Raw genomic sequence first — 15290 nt, 5'->3', positions numbered from 1 at the left:
AGGTGGGTAGGCAGACGCCCTAGTCAGACATTCAAATCAATGTGTGATTTGAGCAGGGGTCGCACATGCTGTCCCCTGCCCGTCATGTCCTTGCACATGCCCCACCCCACCCCTCAACTCCCAACTTTCAGGCATTAAACAGGGAAACCTGAAGGGAACCATTCAGCTGAATGTGTGTAGAATCCTAAAACTCCATGATTCAGAAGCCTGTGGAATCAACACGAGAAGATGAGATGGAACAGGCAGGGCTGGTGAACTTGGGGATGCTGCAGGTGGTGCTGGTGTGCACAACCATGTGCCCTACACAAGTTGTGTCCTCACACATTCTTTTGCATGTCTACATACGGCTAAAACAGCTGCTTAATGCTTTTCACTGTGATCTTTCTACAGCACCTGCCCTCTGGAAGCTGTTTGCAGTCTAGATTTACAGTTTTGCCTTCTAGGCTCTCTTTTTACACAGGCTTTCCTTGAGGTGTGACCCAGCCACTTCCAGTTATATTAGTACAATGATCATTTTATTGTTGTACTTTACTGTTATAGTTTAGTGTTGAAATTATAATATTCACCCCTTTGATACTTTTGTTTGGAAGTAGTATATACATTTCTGAAATAAATAAATAAAATAGTGATTTAGTCAATCTAAGATTTATTGAGACCAAGTTCCACATAATTCAGAAAGCAGTTGTCCCACTTTTAGTGTGTATTTACACTATTAATCTTATGCTGTTATTCCTCACCAGTGGGGGGTGGGTCAGATCTAGGCTAACGGGACCTTGGATTGATTGGATTGGATCTTGTATACATTTGTGCTCTGTATAGTACCATGACACATGTACATCTGTGTCTTTCATTGTCCCATTGGCCTCATTTCATAAGAAAACATTTCTTGTTTTCTCTGTACTCAAGGTATATATGAATATATACTCACTTAGGTGGCCATTTCATGCATCAGATGGGATGGGTTCTGGCTCACCAAAGCTTATGCAAAAACAAATAAGGGACATGCCTTTGTTTCATAACAAACAAAAAATAAAATGAATGGGGCCCATTTGTTTCATTTGTTATTAGTAAAGAAATGAATGGCAGAGTCATGAATAAGTTCTGAATTTTCTTTGTTTGTTTGTTTGTTTAATATATACCACTTAATATCCTAAAATCTATAAGTGGTTCACAATCCATATATAATAAAAAATAAAAAAACATGTAAGAACAATAATTAATTAGATAATTAAAACCATCACAATAGAGACAATAATAAAACAGAGCAGTGCCATAGTCTATTACAAGTCAGGGAAAGCCTGTGTAAAAAAAATAAAAATCTAGGGGATATTTAAAACTCACCACAGTTTTTGCCACTCGAACAACAGATGGGAGAGTGTTCCAGAGTGTTTCACTACCGAGAAGGCCCACGTGTGTGCTGCTTCCTGGCAACATACACCATTAGTTGCGGAATGAGCAATGAGGCCTCCTCAGGAGATCTCGGGGGCTGACTGGGTGTGTATGGCGGAAGGTGGTCAGCTAGGGATCTTAGTCCCAAGTTGTTTAGGGTTTCGTATGCCAGCAACAAAACATTGAGCACGGTTTGGTAGCTAATAGGTTGTGATGAGTCCTGAATTTTAGTTCTTCATTTCTTCTGAATGTCATACATCCATTCATTGCTCATTTGTCAGAACTCATTCATTTGCAGAAAATGAATTCAGAACTCATTCATTTTCCCTGGGTAGGCAGAATAGGTCAGGTGGAGGTAGGCTGGCCATAGGGGTAGCTATTTCTTTTTCTGGGCAATGACCATGGAAAGGAAGGAAGAGGAAGACCACGGCCTGCCGTCCACCTTGCAGCACTGGACAAAACCTGGAAAGAGGACATCGGCCCACACAGGCTTGGGAACACTGGGCTGTCTGCTATGAACGAGGAGACTCGGCCACGCTAAATGGAGGTTGCAGGAGGGAGACAGAGAGAATCCATGTATACTACCCTCAGCCACCTGAAGGCCCCAGCTCTCTCAAATGACTCTGCAACTCAGTAGTAGAGTCGCAGGCTCCAGTCTCGGTCCTTTCCCAGCGTCTCCATGAAAAAGGACCTCAAGGCTAGGAAAGACCTCTGCTGTTGGCGAGCTGCCCTGGTCAGAGTGAACAATACTGGGCAAGAGAGTCTGATGGTCTAATTCAGGCAGGCAGCTTCATGGGATCATCATGTAAAGAACAGAACACCCCTCCTGCTCCCAACCACCAGCTGCTGCTATTCAGGTGACTTGAGTGGGGAGTGGATGGCCTATTGGAAAGGTGCAGCACATCTCTAACATCACTAGCACAGCCTTCCCCAGCCTGGTGCTCCAGATGTTTTGAGCTACAACTCCTGACCATGGGCCATGCTGGCTGGGGATGATGGGAGGGGTGTGTGCTATATGATGATCCTTTGAAGCCGCCTTTGATGGAATCAACCAGTCTATCTTGCCCAGTATTGTTCACTCTGACTAGTAGCAGCTCTCCAAAACATCTGGAGGGCACCAGATGGGGGAAGGCTGCTCTGGAGTGTGCCACTGGAGCATGAACAAGAGAGAGCACATCTGGAGTTAATTGTGATTTACACTATTGATACATTCACGCTTGGGCACATCACGCTTAGCATATAAGTAGCGTATGAGCTACGGTCTGCTAGCAAGACCTTAGATATATTTCATTTACAGTGCAATCTTATGCATGTTTACTCAGAAGTAAGCCCCACTGTGTTCAGTGGGCCTTACTTCCATGTAAGTGTGCATAGGATCGCAACCTTGGCTGCTCCAATTTAGTATTATTTACCTGTTAAAGCAAAGAGCTGCTAAAGACTTTCAAGATCTCACAAGACCAAGATCTGACTGCACTAGTTAGCAGCTAAATTAATTAAGACAAGGTCTAGTGGTAGGTGGCAGTATTGCAACTGAAACTCTCCCCATGACCTGAGTTCGATCCCAGCGGAAGCCGGGTCTCAGGTAGCCGGCTCAGGTCGACTCAGCCCTCCATCCTTCCGAGGTCGGTAAAATGAGTACCCAGCTTGCTGGGGGAAAGGTAGTCACGACTGGGGAAGGCAATGGCAAACCACCCCGCTATAGTCTGCCATGAAAACGTCAGTGTAAGCGGCGTCCCTCTAGGGGTCAGTAATGACCCGGTGCTTGCACAGGAGGAACCTTTCCTTTCCTACTAAACCCGAGGGATCAGACTGTAGCCCCTTGGGTTTAGTAAACCTTGTCTTAATTAATTTGAAAAGAAACTAAGGTCTTGCAAAAAACTCTGATTTGATCCAGTAGGTCCATTTCTTCGGTGCTGCATTACAATTAATTCACAAAGTGGTCACAGTATCTTGCAAAATGTTTTGCTGTGATCCAGCAAGTTCAGATCTTGGACATCTTATGTTAATTTCCTGAAATAGTGAGGTTTAACAAAGTTTAATGAGTGTGAAACTGGCCATTAAAAGAGCAGAACTAAACTATCAGGTCTGACAGGGAGAAAGGAGGCCTTAAAAATCAAGTCCTGCTCAATGTAGGAACAAAGGGAAGTTTAGGCATCACATGCAAACACTTATCTCCCAGGTTTATAAGCGTTATGTCTATCCCTACCCCAGTAAATTTTGAAGCAGTCCAATGGGTTCACTGTTTGAAAGGGTGTTTTTTTTTCCCCTACAGATAATAATGTGGAACAATGTTAGGGATAAGGCTGCCAAGCAATCATAGAATCATAGAATAGTAGGGTTGGAACTTGGAAGGGGCCTACAAAGCCATCGAGTCCAACCCCCTGCTCAATGCAGGAATCCAAGTCAGAGCATCCCTGACAGATGGCTGTCCAGCCTCGTCTTGAAGGCCTCCAGTGTGGGAGAGCCCACTACCTCCCTAGGTAATTGGTTCCATGGTCGTATTGCTCTAACAGTCAGGAAGTTTTTCCTGATGTTCAGCCGGAATCTGGCTTCCTGTAACTTGAGGCCATTATTCCGTGTCCTGCACTCTGGGATGATGGAGAAGAGATCCTGGCCTTCTTCTCTGTGACAACCTTTCAAGTACTTGAAGAGTGCTATCCTATCTCCCCTCAGTCTTCTCTTCTCAAGGCTAAACATGCCCAGTTCTTTCAGTCTCTCTTCATAGGGCTTTTTTTCCAGTCCCCTGAATCATGTTGGTTCAAGGCTTCTGGCCAAAGAAGATTGTTGCTGCATTCAGTGAGAGCAGAACTGTAGGATGTGGCAGTAGGAAAAAACCCCATCAGTGGGCAGCATATGAGTGGACTTGCATTACACAGTAGGCAAGGCACTGCTTGTATAGGACCTCATCAAGAATAGCATCCTGTCTCCTGGGCAGCAGAACAAGGGAATTTTGAAGGCTGTTGTTAAGCCAAACATCCAAGGACAAAACATCACCAGAGACTGACTGCTGTGGTTTCTTTTTCTAGGGCCCTGCAGGCCAACCTTTGTCACCTGTACCCAGCTCATGTAAATTTGCTAATTACTTGAGTAAAAGGAGTGGCTGGGTGCCACTGTGTTTGTCTTCCCCTGAATAGGATTAGGGGCTCTGACACAAGTGATTAATCACCATGCTGCAGATGCAGAGAACATGTCACCTCCAAACAGAGAGCAGCTACAATCTCCACCGAACAGCTGCTGGTTCCTAATATCAAACTTTCCTGATCTCTGCCTCTTCTGTTTGCTCTTTTTTCTGAGCAAAAAGCCTTAGCCTCATCAAACCAAGCCTGAACCTACAGACAGCACTGTGCTAAGTGGTAACTATTTCTTAGTGGTGAACATGGATGGGAACAGAGTGCTAGCAAAACAGGAACCCTTTTTTCATCATTGCAGCTTCTTGTGTTTGCAGGAGGGGATGCTATGATCCTTCCTCCAACATAGAACAATGATGTTGGGGGCAGTATGGTGACTGGCCTCACAAAGTGTGGGGAAACTCCTGCATTTGCACACTGACCCAAGAGACTGGAGCTAAGGAGACATAGGGTGGACGAAAGTCACTTACCTGTCGTCAAAGCTTGTTCGCGGTGGGGGGGAGGCGCTTCGCTGCTCCCCCCGCGAAGTTCAGGCCGGGGGGGGAGGCTTCCCGCCTCGCCCCGGCCGAAATTCAGGCCGGGGGGGAGGCTTCCTGCCTCGCCCGGCCGAAATTCAGGCCGGGGAGGAGGCTTCCCGCCTCGCCCGGCCGCGAACTCCAAAGTTAAAAAAAAAAAAAAAACGCCCCCGTGATAGGCTACGTGACGATTAACGTAGCCTATCACGGGTAGATCTGCAAAGTCAGCCGTGATAGGCTACGTTAATCGTCACGTAGCCTATCACGGGTGACTTAAAAAAAAAAAAAACGCGTACGCTAATGGCGGCCCCCATAGGGAGCCGCCATTCGCGTTCCTTATTTGGTCGCTGTAGTCTACGTAAATCTTTACGTAGACTATGGCGAAAATAAGGGCAACGCAAATAGCGTGTTTTTTTTTCTTTTATTGGAATGGCGGCGGCAGCAGCCGGTCGAAAGACCGGCTGCCGCTCCGCCCCGCACGAACACCCGCTGAACCGCCGGCCGGACCCGCCGCCGGGAGGGACATTCGGCAAAGGTAAGTCCCGTCCCGGGGGTGTGTGCGGGGGGCGGGGGGGGTGCGGAGAATTTCTCCCCGAAACTTGTTCGGGGGGCCGAACACGTTGGCGCTCGGCCCCCCGAAGTTTCGGGGAGAAATTCTCCGCCATCCCTATTAAGAAGTCTACCTCTTATCAGCCTTCTTTGGGATTGCTCTAAGTGTCCACCCATGTTTTCTGTGCAGGTATGACCCATGCCATTGGGCCAGTAGGAATGTTAAGCCTGGAGACCAGATTGGCACAAGAAAGACAGGGTTTTTTTTGCCTACTCTGTGTTGTTGCATAGGGGGAATTGGCAGCTAGTGCATGGTGATGCCTAACTGGTAGAACAGGTTGGGCACAACAGCATGGCAGTGCAGGAAGTAGATTTTGAGCAGAATCATTGGTGAACACCCAGAGGCATCTAATTCAACACCCATGGTCTTGGAAAGGACCCTTGTTGGGGCTTGCTTGGGTTATACACCCAGGGGCTTGGGGCTTGGGAGGGGGTAGTGACTCAGGACATCCTCAGTGCCAAAAGGTATGGCCAGGTGGGACAGAAGCAGGCAGTGTACTGTGTCTTCCTTAGGGGGATTAGGCTTGCCCTCAATTAGCTAAAAAAGGGGGAAGTTGTAAGGTGCTTCCTGCCATTAGCTAATTCCCACACAGGTTATAGTATTCATGCATATGTCCTGAGTTGTATTAAACAAAGTTGTGTCCCTAGTTAACAGTGGAACTATCACAGTACTATATTGCACTGTTCATATTCTGTACCAAGAAAAACAAGATCTGCAGAAATAATTTTTCACAAACATACACCAGTGTCTGCAATGTCCTGCAGAGATACTCCTATGTAATATGTGTGGCAGTTGATCCTAACAGTTCGAATGTGTGAACTAGTCTTGAGCTGGGGGGGGGGGGGATCTTCACGACAATGGAATGAGAAGCACGTTGGAGTATTACCCGGATTTTCATGGAATTGGCTTTGGTCCATCAGGGACACACGAAGCAAGATAAGCCGAGCATACTGCACTTTTAAAATCCAGTTTCCAGGGGTCACACAGCGCTTGAAAGGAACATACTTCTGGGTGCTGGGGGGGGGGGCAGTAGAACTGAATGTCATCAGATTGGCGGGGGCTGCTCAACAAATGAGAGAGGCTTGTTTGCCCCCACTGTCCAGGCTCCCCCCTGCTACTCCATTATTATGAATGGAGAGCAACCAATTTTCCCCATGTGTGCAGATTTCCCTGAAGAAGCCAAAATCTGAAGGTTCCCCCTCAGAGCTTCCCCCCACCCCAATATTGCCCATTCCAGCAATCTGCCACAAAGTTATTGCTCCCACCCCATTTTTCCCTATGTGTACACTTTTGCCTTGAGAAGTCAAAATCCCCAATTCTTGAGCGCAGCATCTGAATGCCCCCCTTGAGAGCAGCTCAGCCCCTCAACTTTCCCCCATTCCAGAACTCTGCCTGGGAGTTATTGCTTCCAACCCTTTCTCTCTTTCTCCTCCCTGCTAGCAATGAGAAGCTCATAAACGCAAAATATCATTACTAAGATAAAGCAGAGAAGGGACTTTACATAACAACAGAGAAACGACTTTACATCAGAGAAACTAGGAACATCAAAGAAGCACAACATCACCATAGCAATTTAAGAGAGCATCAGAGAAGTGAAAGAGCCCTTTAGGAAGAGTTACTAAAGTCAGCCTTTAACACTTTCACTGTTGGGGAGTGAGATTTATTTCTTACTTCTGAGTAAACATGCACAGAAGGGGGGATAAGCTGCTGCTCTCTTGGAGATTTTCTCAATGGGAAAACTACTTTGGGGAAACAAGAGGGAATGGGGCATCCCACCCCCTTGACCACGTCACTACCAGGTCACAAAGGCACACCCAGGATTTAATGCAGGGGAGATGAGGCACACTATGGTAAAATTGCCAGGGAGCCACTTTCAGTAAAAAAGTTGGAGTAAAAGGAGTTTCAGAAAATGCAGCTTTTGAAGAGAGAAGTAGCAGGTTGGCAGCGGATTGGTGACAATGCCATCTGTTGCAAAGGAACTCAGGCTGCTCTAATTTTGCACTAAATCACTTGTGAAGACAGCCTCCTAGTCTCACCATTGACTGGAATGGAGGCTGGTGGTTATGATTTCAATGGGGCTGTGAATCCACTCTGGGTTTCAGTCAGAGCCAGCCAGAACTCTAAAGGAGATATCCAAACCTAGTTTGGGGCTAAGGTTCAGCATATTGAATAGTTCCTTTATTTCATTTCATTTCATTTCATTTCATTTCATTTCATTTATTTATTTATTTATTTATTTATTTACAGTATTTGTATACCGCTCCACATCCAAAGACCTTGGAGCAGTGAACAGCAGACATGATAAGAATAAAAACATCATGTTAAAATAATTTTAAATTGTTTAAAATGAGACAAAATTCTGATAAAACCAAGTTTGTTAAACCACGGCCTGTCACTCAGGGATAGGGATGTACGAATTGTGCTCATACCGTTCCTCTTGACTTCCAGTTTGCGTCCTCTGTCCCGTTTAAAATATTTACGTAGTTTCCGTTGGCCAGAATTAACCCTGTGTAACTTCCGCCGCACTCGCCATTGTTTGTTGTGATTGCTTACGTATTTTCTCCCTTGGGGGGAATCCCCCTGTAACTTCCGCCGCACTTGCCACTGTTGTGATTGCCTTGGCTGGAACTTTCCCGCTATTTTCATAATTGTTTACGTATTTTTTTCATTGCCGCCTGGAATGTTTCCTGCCCTCTGTGTGCTCCCTCACTGTCTTATTTTCTCGGACACAGACAGGGACTGTGATTTTATTAATTTCTGTGTATTTGTGCTTGATGTTCCTCGCGTTTACTGGTCTTGTTAACCTCAGAAAACCGTCTCCCAAATAAAAAAAAACGGGGCTGCAGCTCTGCTTCCGCAAAATCTGTCGTCAATTTCCTGCAAACTTCTTGAATGTCGTCTGCATCTGCATTTGCATCTGTGTGGTGATTTGTGGGTGGAGTTCTGTTGTGTGGTGGTGGTTGTGTGTTAGTGGTGGTGCTTATTGGATTTGCTTGTGTCAGTGTTGTTTGTGGTGGTTTTGTCTGGTCTCTGTGTGTGTGTAGTTGTGCACTGTGGTGTTTTTGTCTGGTTTGGTCTATGTGTGTGTAGTTAAGTGGTGGTTGTGCATGGCTGTCTGGTGTGTGTGTGTGTGTAGTAGTAGTAGTGTGGCTGCACTAAAATGGCTGCACCAGTGCTTGGCAGGAGGTGGGACCATGAGGAGACCAAGGCCCTCTTCATTAACATTAGGAGCAGCGAGGTGGTAGCAGCACTGTTTGGCAGTTGCTCCTGCCGCAGTGAAGTTTATTGGGGCCGGATAAAGAGGAGGATGGAGCGAGTGGGCCACCATCGGATGATGGGACAATTACAGTCCAAATGGAAGGCGTTGAAGCAGTCCTTCATCAGGGAGGGGATGGCTGCAGCTGAGAGGAGGGCACCGCTGTCGAACCCCCCCGCTTACTACTGGCGCCACATAGAGTGTGGGTCAAAGCAGGCCAGCCCCCATTTTCACAGAGGCATATGCCTGGTAAGCTATATTTATCCCATCCCATCATCAAGCTTAACTAAATACGAAAATGATGTGTACTGAAAATGAAGCTATCTCTTTGTGGTCTCATGTGGAAACAAACAAATCCTGACATTTAGCCTGCAATCCTATGCTTGTTGAACTTGGACAGAAAAAGGTCCCATCATCTTCCGGCCACTTTGGCTGGTTGAAGAAGGGATGCTGGGAACTGCATTGCTTTTTCCTGTACAACCACATGCATAGGATTATGCGAGCCTGGCTACAACTCATATTACACACTGACAGACTGTCCATTTCCAGGGAAATGCTGCTGCCGGTCTCTGCACAGTGCACAGAGGGGGACTGGCACCTAGGGATGTTCAAAAGTCACTTACCTTTCGTGGATTATGTTGATGGGGGGGGAGGCATTCCATCCCTCCCCCTGGAATCCTTGCCGGGGGGGAGGTGCTCCGTTCCTCCCCGCTGGAATCCTCCGCGGCCGGCTGTGCTCCGCAGCAGCTCCATGGAGCAGCTGGCCAGGCGCAGCCAGGCCAGAGCCATCCGCAGCCTGATTTCTGACCACAGAGGGCTTTGGGTAAAAAAACAAAAAAACAAAAAACACAGCGTACGCAAATGACGGTGGCTACGGCCACCGCCATTTGCATTCCTTATTTTTGCCGTCTTAATCTACGCAAATATTTACGTAGACTATGACGGCGAATCAAAAAGGGACGCAAATAGCGCCGCTATGCTATTTGCGTTCCCCTTTATTTTCGCTGTCATAGTCTACGTAAATATTTATGTAGATTAAGACAGCAAAAATAAGGAACGCAAATGGCAGCGGCCATAGCCACCGCCATTTGCGTACGCGGGTGTGTGTTTTTTTAAAACCCACCCAACCATGATAGGCTACGTAAAGATTTACATAGCCTATCATGTCTTTTTTTAAAAAAACCTAGCCATGATAGGCTATGTAAATCTTTACATAGCCTATCACAGCTTTTTTTTTTTTACAAGCCTGGAAATGGCGGCAGTGGCAGCAGTCAGTCGGAAGACCAGCTGCCGCCGCCAAAGCTGCTGCCAGAGCTGCCGCCACCCGGAAGATCCGCCACAGGTGAGTCTCATCCCGGGGGGGGATCCATGGAGGGGTGGGGGGGGTGGCAGGCCGTTCCACCACGGAGTTCGGGGGGCCGAATCTCACCGAGATCCGTGGTGGAATTCTCTGACATCCCTACTGGCACCAGCCCAGCAGCAACAGGACCAGCCTCTCGGTGTGTGCACGTCATCCTTCTTCATATAGTGATTGCTGAATTTTTGCACCCCAGCCACCCCACCTTTTGTACTAGGGATGTCAGAGAATTCCACCACGGATCTCGGTGAGGCCGAATGCCAGTGCATTTGGCCCCCTGAAATCCATGGCGGAACGAAGCCCCTGCCCCCCCAACCCACGAAAGGCACGCGAAACGGAGCACTTACCTGCTGCCGTCCGTGCTGACTTGCGAATGGCGGCCGCCCTGTGGCCACCATTCGCTTCCTCATCATAGTCATGATAGGCTACGTAGCCTATCACGGCTAACACAGGGATGCCTTTTGTGTCCCTGCGGAGGCTGTGATAGGCTACGTAAGTATTTACGTAGCCTATCACGGCAAGCCAAAAAAACACAACACAGCGTACGCAAATGGCGGCGGCTATGGTGGCTGCCATTTGCGTTCCCTATTTTTAACTGTTTTAGCCTACGTAAATATTTACGTAGGCTATTACGGCCAAAAAAAGGGGGAACGCAAATAGTGTAGTGGGCACTATTTGTGTTCCTTTTTTCCCCTGCCGTAATAGCCTACGTAAATATTTACGCAGGCTAAAACGGCTAAAAATAGGGAACGCAAATGGTGGCTGCCGTAGCCGCCACCATTTGCGTACGCTGTTTTTTTTTTGGCTTGCCGTGATAGGCTATGTAAATACTTACGTAGCCTATCATGGCAGCTTCGCAGGATGCAAATGGCGGCTGCTATGGCGGCCACCATTTGCATCTGCGGCAGCCCATCTGTGGCTGGAACTCCGGCTGCAGATGGCCCTGGGTGGCGGCTCTGTGGAGCTGCCGCGGAGCGGAGCCAGCCAGGGAGGATTCCTAGGGGAGGGATGGAGCGCCTCCCCTTCCACTGCGAATCACATCTGCAAAAAGGTACATCCCTACTTTCTACCAAGACATTGGCACTCAAGTCAACTCATGAGCAAGTGTTGATCTGAGAGCTTGGAGATCTGGGTATAGTCCACTCAACCATGGAAGCTCGCTGGGTGACTTTGGCCCAGTCAGAAAGCCCCAGCTTACCTCAGTGTTGTTGTGAGCATTAAATGGAGAGGAAGAGGATAATGTGAGCTGCCTTGGGTTCCTTGCGCTGGGAAAAAAGGTGGCATTTATGCAATGCATCAATAGAATAAATAAATACCATGGCATTGCAAATGTAGAAATGGGGTGACTAGAAGTGCAATCCTGTGCATGTTTACAGAAGTGCAACAGTCCCCATCATGCCAAAACTGTCAGTACTGTATAATCTGCCTCCCTAATTATCACCTCATCATTAGACCTTGTGGTGGGAGGACAGAATCAATGGTTCTTATGGTAGTAGGGATGGTGATAGACAGATCAATGAATGACTGTGGTTTTGTTCACTCACTGCATATATAAATGCATTCATTCTGTTACTGTGACATCCCATAGCTGCGCATTGTGCCTTGCTGGCAGAGGAGGCACTGAGGGCCACAGAGAGGGAGAGGAGAGAGGAGGAGGAGGAAGAGGAAAAGAAGAGGAGGAAGAGGATATCCAAGAACCCCAACTGCAGCCAGAGCCAGCAGCAAGAGGAGCAGCATCTGTGGAGGAAGGCCACCCTTCTTCCACAGATGAAGCCCCTCCACTTGTGCTCCTGAAGCGTCTCTTGACAGATGTCCAGAGGCTCAGCAGGACCTGTAAGTAGTACTACAGAATGGCACCTGAGCTAACAACTCTGCCTGCAAGATGCATATTACCATTGTGCTTTATTCTTCTCTTTCTACACACAGGTGATGACCTTCAAAGAAGGGTGGAGGCCATAGAGCGGGAACTGCATCCTCCTCCGAACTGAGGCCTGCAGCCAGCCAGTGCCCAGCCCAATGTTAGAATTGTTTCTGTGTTTTGTTTTGATCTGTTCTGTTTGTATATAAAGTTCTTTCTAAAAAAAAGTTAACAATTCCTTGGTTCAAGTCCACAGATATAATTTTTTAAATCTAGATCATTTTACACAATGATCTCTGTGTTTGCTTACTGTTAACCGCAACAAGAATGCTTTCCCAGCCAAACAAGCCCAGCTGCTGTAAGCTTTCCTCATAGGGATATGGTCAGTCAGCATCCCTGATGTTATGAAGTATGCTTTATTTTACGTGGAGGTGCATATCACATACATGTAAACTAAACACATACCAGAGGGATCTTTTCACATAGAACTCTCGGTGCCTAGGAAAGCCCAAAAGCTGAGGGAGTCAAGAGAGAGACCACAACAAGGTCTTTGAAAGCAATTCCTTGATTTATTATTTATTTATTAAATTTATCAATCGCCCATCTGACTGGTCACCCAGGCACTCTGGGCGATGTACAACCCACCATAAAACAATTTAAAACAATAAAATTTTACCATAATTTTTTTTTTTTAAATACCCTAACCCACCCCAAATGCCTGCCTGAACAACCACGTTTTTAATGCACGACGGAAGCTCATTAAAGAGGGGGCATGACGGAGTTCCCTAGCGAGGGAGTTCCACAGAGTGGGGGCCACCACAGAGAAGGCCCTCTCCCTCGTCCCCACCAGTCTAGCTGTCCTGGCTGATGGGACAGAGAGAAGGCCATCCGAGGCTGATCTTGTTAAGCGGCCTGTCTGGTGTTGCTGGAGGCGCTCCTTAAGATAGGCTGGGCCGGAACCATATAGGGTTTTAAAGGTCAAAACCAACACCTTGAATTTGGCCCGGAAAACAACTGGTAACCAGTGCAACTCCTTCAGCACTGGAGTGATGTGATCTCGCCGGCGGCTGCCTTTAATCAGGCGAGCCGCCGCGTTCTGTACCAGCTGCAGCTTCCGAACCGTCTTCAAGGGTAACCCCACATAGAGCGCATTACAATAGTCTAAACGAGAGGAGACCAGGGCGTGTACTACCGATGGGAGCAGAAGGTCGGGAAGGAAGGGGCGCAGCCGCTGTATCAGATGGAGTTGATACAGCGCTGTCCGGCTCACAGCTGACACCTGAGCCTCCATGGACAGCTGGGAGTCCAAAATGACCCCCAGGCTGTGGACCTGGTCTTTCAAAGGTTGCCATATCCCATTCAACACCAGGTCAACATCCCCCAGCCTCCTCTTGTCTCCCACCAAAAGTACCTCGGTCTTGTCAGGGTTGAGCTTCAGCTTATTCCTCCCCATCCAGTCACTCACCGTCTCCAGACATTTGGACAGGGATTCTACGGCCAACCTTGGTGAAGATTTGAATGAGAGGTAGAGCTGCGTGTCATCCGCATATTGATGACACTGCACCCCAAACCTCCTGATGATAGCCCCCAGTGGCTTCACATAGATGTTAAATAGCATCGGGGAGAGGATGGAACCCTGTGGCACCCCACAAGTAAGTGGCCACGGGTCCGAAACCTCCTCTCCCAATGCTACCCTCTGGTACCTGCCGGAGAGGAAGGACCGGAACCACCGCAATACAGTGTCTCCAATGCCCAACCCCTCCAGGCGGTCCAGGAGGATACCGTGGTCAACGGTATCAAAAGCCGCTGAGAGGTCGAGGAGAACAAGGAAGGAGCATTCACCCCTATCCAGAGCCCTCCTCATATCATCCACCAAGGCGACCAAGGCCGTTTCTGTCCCATGCCCAGGCCTGAAGCCCGACTGAAATGGGTCTAGATAATCAGTTTCTTCCAAGTGTGCCTTCAACTGCACCGCCACCACCCGCTCAATCACCTTGCCCAAAAATGGCAGATTTGAGACTGGGCGAAAGTTGTTCAGAACTTGAGGATCCAAGGAGGGCTTCTTTAAGAGCGGTCTTATCACTGCCTCCTTGAGGGCTGATGGCATCACTCCCTCCTCAAGGGAGGCGTTCACCACCGCCTTGATCCCCTCACCCAGTCTCTCTCTGCAGCTCATAATGAGCCAAGATGGGCAAGGATCAAGTAAGCAGGTGGTCGGCCTTACAGATGAAAGCACCTTGTCCACTTCATCAGGAGGAAGAAGCTGGAACCGATCCCACAAAACCGGTTTGCCACAGGCCGCCTCTTGCTCACTAACTGTATCCACAGTGTGCAGAGTAACACACCTAATCTGATCAATTTTATCTGCAAAGTGCCTTGCCAAAGCCTCACAGGAGGCCTTAGATTTATGAAAGAAGAATTTAAAATGAATTAAAAGCACACATCAAGAGAATTAGAACTATACAAACATTTGGGGAATCAGAATCATACTAACATTCAGAGGGGTAAAGATACACATATACAGTCAATGGCGAAGTACACCGGGATGCATAGAAAATTGTGCATGTGTGTAGTAGGGATGTACACTGTTGCATAGTCCGCCACACACAGTGGGGCAGCGCAACTGGACTCTGCATGTGAGTTATTATAAAGCTCTGCCACATATCGCCAGTGCTTTGGGCTCTGCCCAGGCCAGACAGGGACTGCTTGTTTGGATAAAGTTCTGAGGGACACCTCAGTGTGACCACACTCACAATTACATGATTCTGTCTCATTGTCCCTCAGAACTTTGGCTCACATTAGCAGCAGTATCATCATCCAAGGGGTCCTCCTCCTCGTCACTTGATGACTGCTCTACTCTGCTGACAGCTGGTGGTGGTGGAGGGAAGTGCCGCTCGGGAATCCATTCCCTGTTGGAGCGTATGAAGGCAAGGGTGGAGACATGTTCTAGTGTGAGTCTACTTCGGCGGGTAGTGACAATGTTGCCAGTGGTGGAGAAAAGCCTTTCAGAGGCCACACTCGAGGGAGGGCAAGATAGATGCCAAATGGCGACTTTGGTCAGATTTGGCCAAATGCCATGTTTTGTCTCCCAGTATAGGAGAGGATCACTCTCTGGGCTGCTCTGCTCCGAGAAACTCTCTCTGGCATAAGCTTCCAGTTCCTGGACAGCCACATCAT

The 15290-nt window shown here is 47.9% G+C and overlaps 1 protein-coding gene across 5 annotated transcripts in view; it reads left to right on the top strand.

Annotated features, from left to right (window-relative positions):
• The window catches only part of LOC146347659 (uncharacterized), a 129696-nt gene extending 117364 nt beyond the window's left edge, over positions 1-12332 (top strand). For 4 of the 5 annotated variants that reach the window (XR_014789889.1, XR_014789890.1, XR_014789888.1 and 1 more), the window contains one exon: positions 12182-12332. Coding sequence is in view for 1 of the 5 variants with exons in the window: in XM_084848171.1 (XP_084704297.1) it covers positions 11844-12088; positions 12182-12243 (307 nt within the window). In the remaining 4 variants the exon portion in view is untranslated. Of the gene's footprint in view, positions 1-11843; positions 12089-12181 lie in introns of all 5 variants that reach the window. The other variant, XM_084848171.1, reaches the window with a different exon arrangement.
• Positions 12333-15290: the final 2958 nt, after the last annotated feature.

The sequence above is a fragment of the Heloderma suspectum genome, chromosome 4 (genome assembly GCF_057233095.1).
Source record: "Heloderma suspectum isolate Gila_16-S chromosome 4, 16-S_ref, whole genome shotgun sequence".
NCBI classification, from domain to species: Eukaryota; Metazoa; Chordata; class Lepidosauria; order Squamata; family Helodermatidae; genus Heloderma; species Heloderma suspectum.
This window is presented reverse-complemented; position numbering and strand designations above follow the sequence as displayed.